General features: G+C 47.2%; 1 protein-coding gene across 1 annotated transcript; it reads right to left on the bottom strand.

The window, feature by feature from the left end:
• Positions 1–3,164: 3,164 nt before the first annotated feature.
• Positions 3,165–6,046, bottom strand: BORCS5 (BLOC-1 related complex subunit 5). Its single transcript, XM_017873127.1, has 2 exons — positions 5,624–6,046; positions 3,165–3,873 (listed from the first exon to the last, which is right to left on the bottom strand). The coding sequence occupies exons 1-2, from the start codon at positions 5,696–5,698 to the stop codon at positions 3,643–3,645; spliced, it is 306 nt and encodes a 101-aa protein (XP_017728616.1). The 5' UTR covers positions 5,699–6,046; the 3' UTR covers positions 3,165–3,642.
• Between the last annotated feature and the right edge of the window lie 6,989 nt (positions 6,047–13,035).

The raw sequence follows: 13,035 nt of genomic DNA, 5'->3' as shown, positions 1-13,035 counted from the left end.
GATGTGGAGGTGTGCGCTATAGTTCCAGCTTTGTTCCTCCAGGGAAACAAAGACATGAAATCTGTAGACTATCACTTGCTCTTAACTCCACAATTCATTTATTATATATATATATATATATATATTTTGAGATGGCATCTCACTCTGTCACCCAGGCTGGAGTGCAGTGGCACGATCTTGGTTCACTGCAACCTCTGCCTCCCGGGTTCAAGCGAGTCTCCTGCCTTAGCCTCCCGAGTAGCTGGGACTACAGGCGCATGCCACCACGCCTGGCTACTTTTTTGTGTTTTAGTAGAGATGGGGTTTCATCATGTTAGCCAGGATGGTCTACAACTCCTGACCTCGTGATCCACCCACCTTGGCCTCCCAAAGTGCTGGGATTACAGGCGTGAGCCACCGTGCCCGGCCCATTTATTATAAATTTATATACACACCTAATACGAGACGTGAAGGCCAGTTTCTAGCAATCTTCCACTTCGACCAGGGAAACCAGGAGACTGCAGATAGAGGCCTATTTGACAGTGTTCATAAACAGAAATGAACAGATCGCAAGATAAGCAAAACAGGCTCTAGAAAGCGCAGCCAGCGAACAGCTAATTTATAATTAAAAGGAAGAAAAGCAGCTCTACTTTGGGAGCTTGGAATTTAAAGTCACCACCAAGATCTAGGGTCACTGCTCCGAGACAATAGGTAAACATGCTCATTGTAGTCAAGAGCTTAGTATCAGAATCGCAGACTTGGAATCTTAGAGCTGGGAGGGCCTTGAGAGCCCACCCAGACCCACTCACACTGTAGGGAGGTGGAAGCTGAGGCTCGGGGAAATGAAATGGCTTGCCAAAGATTAAGGCTAGAAACATCCAGCCAAGGGCTTTTTCACAACTCCTATCCCTGAAATATCCCGTAACGGCCAGATAGGTCATGGGGTATTAACCAACAAAGACATCCAGCATAACTGCTTCTTGAAATACAAATCACTCAGATTCCCAGTTTCCATCAGGAAAGAGCAGCACATCAGAGGGAAAGGACTGGTAACGCATTGCTGCCAGTCAGAGCTTCCAGAGAAGAATCACTAGCAATGATGTAGAAAGAGGATTGTGAAAGGGGTTTGACCTAAGCAATTAGAGGAGCTGGTAAAAGTCTTGGCTTGGCTCTTTTCTTCTTCACCAGACCACAGGCCAGGTGGCTGGAAAGGAGGGTGGGGGAGAGCAAGTACAACCGAGACCTGCAAGCCACAAGCCAGGACCTGCACCTGTCTCTCACCAGAGCCCGCGCTGGTCTCTCCTCATCCCCAAACCTTCATCCTTGTGGCTACAGACCAAGAAGGTGGTCCTCATACCGGGCCCAGGGTTTGGAAAAGCCAAAGGCAGAGTTCTGCGGGAGCGGGAGGAGCTGTGGGCCCAGTGGCTGCCCACACCACAGGTGCAGGAGATCCATGGAAATGTGCCCTAGATGGAAGAAGGCCTGACCTACATCAGCTTCCAGTGAAGACGCACAGCTATCGCTCTACTTCCACTTCCAAACCTCATGCAAATCTCTTTCGTGGCCAACCCTCGCCAGAGAAACAAACAAGGAAGGGAATACTGGGAACACAGTTCCGTTTAGCCAATTTCATGACACTGCCAAAACCACAACATGCCATCAAAATATTAAACTAACCAGAATTCTTTCCAGAAGTACTGAATTTGCTTATTGTTCTTCTGCCATACTTCTCTGCTTCCACCCAGTAATAAGTAGCCTATCACTTACCTACTCAGGACCCCATTCTAAGTGAACCCCATGTTTTGTGTAACTTCTACTTTAGAAGTAGACACAGTTGGCTGGAGAGCTGGCTGGCTGCGCGGTTTGTGCTGCGCTGGATCTGCCACTCTGCCCTGTGCCAACCACTAACCGCCGCGGCAGTGGAAAGGCTCGGCCCTCCCAGGCTGGAGCTGCCACCCACTCTGTGCTTTCAGGTGTCACTGTATTAAGTGCAGTGAGGATAATGGCCCCTGAGCTGTTTTTGTAGCTCTGTAAACAATCAGCCCTTCATTCTTCGAAGCTACAAACTTATCCCTGTGTTCAGAACTGGGTTCTGTATACTCCAGAAGAAAGACAATGATGGTGATGTCTTAAAAATACCATTTTTTGTCAATCGAGGTGAAAGAAATAGCAATATTCATTGTATTATTCTTTCAAATTTGAAACTGGAAAATTAAAAAAAAAATTTTTTTAATTAGCTGGATTTAGTGGCACATACCTGTAGTCCCAGCCACTCAGGAGTCTGAGGCGGGAGGATCACCGGAGCCCGTGAGTTTGAGGAGGCAGTGTGCTATGACTGCACCGCTGAACTCCAGCCTGAGCAACAGAGCAAGACCCTGTCTCAAACCAAGATTAGAATCAGATCCAGGTTAGCCGAGATACAGTAAATTAAGTGGATCAATTTTAATCTTGTGACTCTACTGAAGGCTCTTTCTGGCATCTGAAAACACACCTCCCGAGGCTTGCAGGAACACAGGGAACAGGGTGCTGGCCCGCATGGCATCCTAGCCCCAGCAACTCCCTTCAGCCCTGGCTCTTAGGCTCAAGGCGTCTGCCTAGGTCTGCTCCCTGCATTCCATTCTTTGCTTCTCCGGTCCTCCCTTCCATTAGAACACCTGGGGTGTGCAAAGTACGACACTAAGCCCTTTCATTGTTACTCAAATCACTTCCTTTCCTAAACTCCCAGAGAAATTCAGCAGCTTTTTGAGTTTTTTCTTTTCAGAAACGAAGGCCTGAGGCTATTCGGCCATATTTGTATCCCTGGCGCAATATCGGACACATCAAATGGGCGCAAGGAATGTCTGTGGAATGACAGATCTCTGCAGTCAGCGTCCAGAGCCTTCCTGTCCCACACGTTTTCTAGGCTAGCAAAACCACATGCTGGTTAAAACCTTGTTACAAAAACTGGAATCCTGCCAGTGTTGAAAAGAAAGCTAAACTATGTCTGCATCAAGGAAACCGGTTATCAGTGGAGATGAATCTGATGAGGGTGTGGAAAGGGAGGCTTCAGTTTCTGATGACGACTAAGGGACACCGTAACCTGACAGTCAACAGAAAGCCAGTGTTCCACCTGGGCAGGAAGACGCGCCCCAGATAAGGGCTTGGTGTGACGGAAACAGGGTAGAAACAGGAACAACACAGAGACCTAGATTCAATGAGTTTTTCATGTTGACATGTAAACCAGACAGCCTACTGAAAACGTCATGAGGGCACGGAGAACACAGAGCTGCTTAAAACATTTCTCCCCTTGTCTCCATATTTTCATTCCAGTACCTGGACTACACTACATACTCTCAATTAAAAAAAAAAAAAAAAAAAAAAAACACTAAATAAAAATAATTCTCAATGCAGAGTTCTTCAAAGAATTCCTAATAATTCACATGTTCCGGCTTCAGTTATCACCGAGAACTGGTTTGGTTCCTTTCACATAGGGAAGCTGCATCAAGGAAAAGAGTTGGGCAAAGTCAGATTTTCACGCCTGCCGGACTCCTGCCGCACCCACGTCAGGGAGTGCCAGAGCCTCCCACTAGCCTCCAGCCCCGGTCAGATGAGACGATGTTGGCTCCAAACCTCCTCAGCGTGTCGGTGTCTGGGGCTCCCGGCCCCAGGCAGGCCGGGCGGCAGCTACAGCCTGAGCTCGCGGTCGGGCTTCATGCTGAAGGGCTCCAGCCGCTCGCTCTCGGGCAGCAGGCTGTTGAGCCTGTCCAGCAGCGGCACGGTCTGGTCCACGCCCATCTGTATGCGGCGGAGGATGGCGGACATCTCGTTCACTTTCTGGATCTGCTCGGCATACTTGGCGTATCTTTTCTGGCGCTCCTGCATGAAGCTGAACAGAGTCTCTACAGACAGATCCATCTGCGGACGGGAAAGAGAAGTACATTACACCTTGTTTAATCAAGTCCTCTCCGCAGGGCCAGGTGTCCAGCCTGTGAGGGACAGAGTCCCGCAGGTCAAGTGGAAGCAGACAAGTTTTACAGGAAGCACCCAGGGCTAAAAAGCCCTTCAGGGACACAGCTTTAGCAACTGCTGTGCCAGAACCACCTTTAGAAGAGAACTGAGAGGGGACTGTCCCCGGCTCTATGTTCTGGGAATGTGCGTTACTTGTACCTTGTTGAGACCCTGAGATTTCTATCTCCCTATATGAGGGGAATCCTGGATGCAGAAATCCGTCAGGCCAGGGCTGAATCTGGCTCTGCCACATGCATGAGCTGCTAGTACTTATCCTTTGTGTCTCAGGTTCCTCATCTAGAAAAAAACTAGGAGCAGATGGGCGTGGTGGTGTGGGTGTGTACTCCCAGCTACTTGGGAGGCTGAGGTGGGAGGATGGCTTGAGTCCAGGAGGTCGAAGCTGCAGTGAGCCATGATCATGCCACTGTACTCCAGCCTGGGCAACAGAGTGAGACCCTGTATCTAACAACAACAACAACCACAAAAAAAACCCCAAACCCCAAAATGCATGTTCTTTACTCACTCTTCCCCGAACGGCTGCAGTTTGGCAGTGACTCGGGGAACATGGCAAGGGAAGGGTGGCTGTCCCTGCCAGGGCCCAAAATGCAACCAAGGCTCCTGTTCTTACAATAGACCACACTTTTTTGTCAAAGTGTGAGGACTATTTCATGTGCCCTTTTCCCCCATGAAAGAAACTGCAGGCTCTGGGCTCCCCTTGCATCATGTCTTCTCTTCCCCTTAAGAGGCTCTTTAGTACCTATTGCCCAGATAAAAACAGGGAGAGGAGATGGCCATCATGTTCGGCACCTGCACCCCTTCCTCAGCGTGGACCCCACTTCCACCTCCTCACCCCTTGTTTCTGTCCCAGGCCAGGAGAGAAACAGCTCAACTACCGAGACCCGCACTCCTATCCCAAGGTTCCCAGGCTCCTCCAGCCCTTCCTTCTGGTGTATTCCTGGAGCACTCCCCTTCCTCACCTTGCATCAGGACAAGGGCTCAACACCTGGTACCACAGAGCCTCTGAAAATGGCTTCGAGAGACACAAAACGAACAAAACATGGGGACCAAAGCCAGCCCCAAGAAAAAATACGTTCCCTTTTGCTATCGTGTGTGGGGAGGACATGAGGGGCGGGAGGCGACCACAGCACCTTAGTGCTGCTGTCCTCTGGCAGGCCTGCTCAGCTTGCTTGAGTGCCTGCAGGGCAGGAGGAGCAGCTAGTTGGGCAGGGGAGAAGGAGAAGAGAAAAAAAAAAAAAACCATCGGAGTGGGAAACTGCAAATAATGTGGGAACAATGCACACCTTCCGGGGTTCTCTGCAGCCCTGTCTGGCGTTCAGCACTTTGGAAGTAGTGAGCCAGGACACTCCTGCGGTCCTGACAGTCACCCGCCAGGCCTTTTCAGGGTGGCCTTGCAATGAGCACCGAGAAACACTCCAAACACCTGAGAGACAGCGGGGCCCAGGGGAGCCAGGTGGAACCCTGAATTGGGAACCTTGTCGGGCATCACAGTTTACTTGGCGGGGCATTTCTGGCCCTCCACCCCGCAACCCTCCCAGACTAGACAGACACTTGAAGCGTTTCTATCCGAAATGGCCTCCAAGGCTCTAACTTATCAAGTCTAAAGTCCTTGGCAGTCAATCCATCCCCTGATTCACACCTGATGAAGACTGTTCACAGCCATCTTCACCAGGTACTTGTCAAATGGCATGTACTTCCCTACACGTTTGCACATCCAGTTGGGGCCCGTGTTTAATGTCTCCAGAGCTTTTGTAAAGGCACTTTCTGTTAAATGCTGAGATGAGCACACTGAGTTCAAGCAGGTTGTTCATGCGTGCTGACATCATGTCTTACTTCCATTATGCTCCATGGAAGAAAAAAAAACACAAGAGGAAACTTGAGTTTGCGTGATTTTGAAGATCTCACAATGACAGAACCTACACTAGACCCCAGATCTCCGAAGTCCAGCAGCTCCCCTCTTTTACATGTATTTCCTGAGCAAGAGCCTGTACCACTGATGCTATATGAGAGTTCTGTTGGCACGTGGCATGGCATTACAGAAGACTGGATCACATGTAGGGAAAGTTATTACCTTTTAAATGTTTCCCCATTCTTTGTCACAAAGAAAGTCTCAACTTGGTGCAAGCAACAGTGGAATATCTGGAAAAGGAGAGTAAAATGGGTGATGCCTATTTTGATGTCTCTGCCCTTTGCTCTTGAGGTAGTGCTGTCCCTGATCCATAATCCCCACCTTTCCTCCATGAACCCCAGACACATGCTCATGGCAACACATTTGGCGTGACTGTAGGCAGTAAACCAGTATCTCATGCAATTCTCAATCACCATTTTGACAATCTAGGGATATATCCTTATTTGCCTTTCCTACTTCTATTTTGGCACATGGACTCTAACAAGATAGCATATATACTAATTGTCTTCTGGATAAACAGAGGTGTTATGATGTCACCTAGGGCTACCTCACTGAATACTCCACAGCCATTCAAAAGACCCAGCTTGGCCGGGCGCAGTGGCTCACGCCTGTAATCCCAGCACTTTGGGAGGCCAAGGAGGGTGGATTGCTTGAGCTCAGGCGTTCAAGACCAGCCTGGGCAACACAGTGAAACCTCGTCTCTACTAAAATACAAAAAATTAGCCGGGCATGGCAGCGTGCACCTGTAGTCCAACCACTTGGGAGGCTGAGGCAGGAGAATGGCTTGAACCCGGGAGGCAGAGGTTGCANCGAGAGACACAAAAACGAACAAAAACATGGGGGACCAAAGCCAGCCCCAAGAAAAAATACGTTCCCTTTTGCTATCGTGTGTGGGGAGGACATGAGGGGCGGGAGGCGACCACAGCACCTTAGTGCTGCTGTCCTCTGGCAGGCCTGCTCAGCTTGCTTGAGTGCCTGCAGGGCAGGAGGAGCAGCTAGTTGGGCAGGGGGAGAAGGAGAAGAGAAAAAAAAAAAAAAACCATCGGAGTGGGAAACTGCAAATAATGTGGGAACAATGCACACCTTCCGGGGTTCTCTGCAGCCCTGTCTGGCGTTCAGCACTTTGGAAGTAGTGAGCCAGGACACTCCTGCGGTCCTGACAGTCACCCGCCAGGCCTTTTCAGGGTGGCCTTGCAATGAGCACCGAGAAACACTCCAAACACCTGAGAGACAGCGGGGCCCAGGGGAGCCAGGTGGAACCCTGAATTGGGAACCTTGTCGGGCATCACAGTTTACTTGGCGGGGCATTTCTGGCCCTCCACCCCGCAACCCTCCCAGACTAGACAGACACTTGAAGCGTTTCTATCCGAAATGGCCTCCAAGGCTCTAACTTATCAAGTCTAAAGTCCTTGGCAGTCAATCCATCCCCCTGATTCACACCTGATGAAGACTGTTCACAGCCATCTTCACCAGGTACTTGTCAAATGGCATGTACTTCCCTACACGTTTGCACATCCAGTTGGGGCCCGTGTTTAATGTCTCCAGAGCTTTTGTAAAGGCACTTTCTGTTAAATGCTGAGATGAGCACACTGAGTTCAAGCAGGTTGTTCATGCGTGCTGACATCATGTCTTACTTCCATTATGCTCCATGGAAGAAAAAAAAACACAAGAGGAAACTTGAGTTTGCGTGATTTTGAAGATCTCACAATGACAGAACCTACACTAGACCCCAGATCTCCGAAGTCCAGCAGCTCCCCTCTTTTACATGTATTTCCTGAGCAAGAGCCTGTACCACTGATGCTATATGAGAGTTCTGTTGGCACGTGGCATGGCATTACAGAAGACTGGATCACATGTAGGGAAAGTTATTACCTTTTAAATGTTTCCCCCATTCTTTGTCACAAAGAAAGTCTCAACTTGGTGCAAGCAACAGTGGAATATCTGGAAAAGGAGAGTAAAATGGGTGATGCCTATTTTTGATGTCTCTGCCCTTTGCTCTTGAGGTAGTGCTGTCCCTGATCCATAATCCCCACCTTTCCTCCATGAACCCCCAGACACATGCTCATGGCAACACATTTGGCGTGACTGTAGGCAGTAAACCAGTATCTCATGCAATTCTCAATCACCATTTTGACAATCTAGGGATATATCCTTATTTGCCTTTCCTACTTCTATTTTTGGCACATGGACTCTAACAAGATAGCATATATACTAATTGTCTTCTGGATAAACAGAGGTGTTATGATGTCACCTAGGGCTACCTCACTGAATACTCCACAGCCATTCAAAAGACCCAGCTTGGCCGGGCGCAGTGGCTCACGCCTGTAATCCCAGCACTTTGGGAGGCCAAGGAGGGTGGATTGCTTGAGCTCAGGCGTTCAAGACCAGCCTGGGCAACACAGTGAAACCTCGTCTCTACTAAAATACAAAAAATTAGCCGGGCATGGCAGCGTGCACCTGTAGTCCAACCACTTGGGAGGCTGAGGCAGGAGAATGGCTTGAACCCGGGAGGCAGAGGTTGCAGTGAGCCAAGATCGCGTCACTGTACTCCAGCCTGGGTGACAGAGCGAGACTCCATACCCCCCCCCCCCCCACAAAAAAAAAAAAAAGATTCAGCTTCACACAGGGCAATCTAACCATCCAAGCTGGAGCTAAAGGGCAACCACGAAGCTTGTTTCTGAAATGGATAGTTACAATTTTTGTTCGCCCCACTCATCAATCCATTCATCTACCAATAAAACAATGGTTAAGACTGCAGATTCTGGAGTCAGACTACCTAGGTTTAAGGGCTACCCTCGATCCAGTAACTATGTGATTTTAGAAAATTACCCAGAAGGGTGATTCCATGAAAGCAAGGATTTGGTGTGCTTTAAACCCTGCTATATCTCCAGTACCCAGCACACAGCAGGTCCTGAATAAATATTTGTTGAACAAATGAATCAAAATACATGTAAGCCTCGGTTTCCTCATCTGTAAGGTAGTGGGGATAACAATAGTGGCTACTTAAGAGACTGTCCCGAGGATTAAATGAGATTCTGCAAGGAGAACATTATTATCCTGCCCAGCACACAGTTGAACACTGGGTAAGTGTGAGCTATTAACATACGGGCAACAGTTACTGAGTAGCATCACGTGCCATGTGCCATGCACTGTGCGAGGTCCTAGGATACAGATATTGAGAACCAAAACAACTTACACCCACACAGCTCACCGTGTACATTAACATGAATTTTCTTTTCCGCTGTTTCTGTTAACATGACTTTACTATTCCAGGAAACTCAGGCCCAGAAACATATAAGTTGCAAATAACTTTGTTTCAGGAACTTAACAAAAATTAAATGAATAAACTAGCTGATTTTCGAATAGAAAGTGAACAACTCTTTATTCTCCACAACTCCTGCCTCAAAACCCTCGCCTTGCCGTGACACATGACCAAGTTCTGGTCCATAGTGTGTGCATGCGGAAGCCTCTCCGGGCAGCCTCCAGCACCTTCCTGGGAAGTCAGCCGGCATGCACACTTTGTTGCTCTCTCTGAGAGCGGCAGCACTCTCTGCTGCTGCTGCTGCTGAAATGCAGGTGCACCCCATGTAGACCATGAGAATAACAAAGTTACATCCTGGAGTTGGCATATCATGAGCTAGAAGCAGCCTGGGTCCGTGAGGATGTCTATGGCTAAGACCAGGCCTGAGAAAGAAGAATAAACTTTCATTTTTTTTTTTTTTTTTTTTGAGACGGAGTCTCGCTCTGTCGCCCAGGCTGGAGTGCAGTGGCCGGATCTCAGCTCACTGTAAGCTCCGCCTCCCGGGTTTATGCCATTCTCCTGCCTCAGCCTCCCGACTAGCTGGGACTACAGGCGCCCGCCACCTCGCCCGGCTAGTTTTGTATTTTAGTAGAGACGGGGTTTCACCATGTTAGCCAGGATGGTCTCGGTCTCCTGACCTCGTGATCTGCTCATCTCGGACTCCCAAAGTGCTGGGATTACAGGCTTGAGCCACCGCGCCCGGCCTAAACTTTCATTTTGTAGAAGCCACCATCATTTGGGGTTTCTGTAACACTACTTAATATAATCTTATACTGATAGATATGAATGCTGGCCAGGCGTGGTGGCTCATGCCTGCCATCTCAGCATTTTGGGAGGCTGAGGTAAGAGGACCACTTGAGCCCAGGAACTCAAGAGCAGCCATGACAACACAGTGAGTCCTCATCTCTACAAAAAAATCAAATAAAAATTAGCCAGGTGTGATGGAACACACCTGTAGTCCCACCTGCTCCAGAGGCTGAGGTGAGAAAATTGCTTGATCTCAGGAGGTCGAGGCTGCAGTGAGTTGTGATCACACAACTATACTCCAGCTTGGAAAAAAAGAGCAAGGGCCCTATCACAGACAAAAAAAAAAAAAAAAATGCAATAAAGCCTTTGCCTTCAAGGAACTCATCATTTACTCAAACTCATACTTCAAAGTTTGCCCTCCAGATTCATATATCATCTCTGGGGGCAGTCCATTTCAAAGGACAAGTGAAAAAGAAGGGGAGATGATTTGAGGATAGAACTCCAGGCCTCATTACGGTATCAGGCATCTGTAGAATGTGCTCAGAGTGCCGGGCGCGGTGGCTCAAGCCTGTAATCCCAGCACTTTGGGAGGCCGAGAAGGGCGGATCACGAGGTCAGGAGATCGAGACCATCCTGGCTAACACGGTGAAACCCCGTCTCTACTAAAAAATACAAAAAACCGAGCCGCTCGAGGTGGTGGGCGCCTGTAGTCCCAGCTACTCCGGAGGCTGAGGTAGGAGANGCGACAGAGCGAGACTCCGTCTCAAAAAAAAAAAAAAAAAAAAAAACAATGTGCTCAGAGTTGTTCCAAATACCTTATATGGCTGGTCTGGGCCCATTTGCCTACTTGGCTGGTCCACCCAATACATGAACTCAAAATATTAACAAATCAAATCCAGAAATATACAAAAAGGATAATACTTTATCACCAAGTAATGCTTATGTCAAGGAGACATGCTTTTCAACATCTGAAAAATTAATCAAAGTAACTTGCCATTTCAACAGAATAGAGGTTAGAAATCTATGACTGTCTTAACAGATATAAGAAAAAGCATTCAACAAACTGAACATGCATTTATTATGGAAATTTTTTCCGCAAAGTAGGAACAGAAGGAAACTTCCTCAACCTGATAATGGGCATCTATGAAAAACCTCCAGCTAACAATATAGTTATTGGTGAAAGACATTTTTCTCCCTAAGACCAGGAACAAGGCAAGCATGTCTCCACTCTTACCACTTCTATTCAACATTGTACTAAATGCAATAGCCAATGCAATAAACTAAGTAAAAGGCAAAGAAATTAGAAAGGAATAAAAGGATCTTTATCTGCAGATGACATTAGACACTTAGAAAATCTTTAAAAATACACTAAAAACTATTAAAGTGAAGTTAGCAAGGTTGCAAGATACATGGTCAGTATACAGAAATCAATTGTATTTCTACATAACAATGAATGACAAGACAGTGGAATAAAAGAATACTATTTACAACTGCGTCAGCAACATGAAATACTTAGGGAAAAATTCAACGAAATGTGTACAAGACCTGTATGCTGATACTACAAAACATTGCTCTGAAAAATTAAAAAGGGATCTTAGGAAATGAAGTATATCATCTTCATGGATTGTCAGATTCAACACAGTCAAGGTGTTGATGTCAAATTGATTAAGAGGTTCATTTGTAATCCAAGTAAAAATTCCAGAAGGCATTGTTTTACAGGAATTGGTAAGCTGATTCTAAGTACATAGAACGGCCAAAATAATTGAAAGAACAAAGTTTGAAGACTTATAGTACTTGATTTCAGGACTTACTATAAAGTTATAGTAATCAGGATAGTGTGGTGCTGGCACAGAGACACACAGATCCATGAAACGAAAGACAGTGTAAAATGATCTAAAAATATACAGTTAATTGATTTTTTTGTTGTTACAAAGGTTCCAAGGCAATTCAATAGGGGAAAAAAGTTTTTCAACAATTTGTGCTGGAATATCTAGATATCCACAAAGAGAAAGAATGAACCTGGACCCTTACATCTCACCCTGCACACGCAAGAAATTAACATAGAATGGATCACAGACCTAAATATAGAAGCTAAAACTACAAAACTTCTAGAAGAAAATATAGGAGAAAAATCTCTGCTACCTTGGCCAGGCTTGCTGGCTCACGCCTGTAATCCCAGCACTTTGGGAGGCCAAGGCGGATGGATCATCTGAGGTCAGGAGTTCGAGACCAGCCTGACCAACATGGTGAAACCCCATCTCCATTAAATACAAAAAATTAGCTGGACGTGGTGGTGCATGCCTGTAGTCCCATATACTTGGGAGGCTGAGGCAGGAGAATCGCTTGAACCCGGGAGGCAGAGGTTGCAGTGAGCTGAGATCTCGGCATTGTACCCCAGCCTGGGTGACAGAGCGAGACTCTGTCTTAAAAAAAAAAAAAAATGAAAAAAAAATCTTTGCTACCTTGGGGTATGCAAAGATTTCTAAGTTTCAATAAGTGTTAACCATAAAATAAAATGGTTACATTGATTTTCATCAAAACTAAAACTTCTCTTAAAAGATACCATTAAGGCCGGGCGCGGTGGCTCACACCTGTAATCCCAGAAGTTTGGGAGGCCAAGGCAGGTGGATCACCCAAGGTCAGGAGCTCGAGACCAGCCTGGCCAACATGGAGAAACCCTGTCTCTACTAAAAATACAAAATTAGCTGGGCCTGATGGTGCATGCCTGTTAATCCCAGCTACTCGGGAGGCTGAGGCAGGAGAATCGCCTGAACCCGGGAGGCAGAGGTTGCGGTGAGCCGAGATTGTGCCATTGCACTAGAGCAAAACTCCGTCTCAAAAAAAAAAAAAAAGGTATCATTAAGAAAATGTGGCCGGGTGCAGTGGCTCATGCCTGTAATCCCAGCACTCTGGGAGGCTCAGGCAGGCAGATCACCTGAGGTCAGGTGTTTGACACCAGCCTGGCCAACATGGTGAAACCCTGTCTCTACTAAAAATATAAAAATTAGCCAGGTGTGATGGTGCACACCTGTAATCCCAGCCACTCGGGATGCTGAGGCAGGAGAATATCTCTTTTTTTTTTTTTTTTCTTTTT

This window comes from Rhinopithecus bieti, unplaced genomic scaffold, assembly GCF_001698545.2.
Source record: "Rhinopithecus bieti isolate Rb0 unplaced genomic scaffold, ASM169854v2 scaffold_110, whole genome shotgun sequence".
NCBI classification, from domain to species: Eukaryota; Metazoa; Chordata; class Mammalia; order Primates; family Cercopithecidae; genus Rhinopithecus; species Rhinopithecus bieti.
Note: the sequence above shows the minus strand (reverse complement) of the source record. Positions and strands in the feature narration are given on the sequence as shown.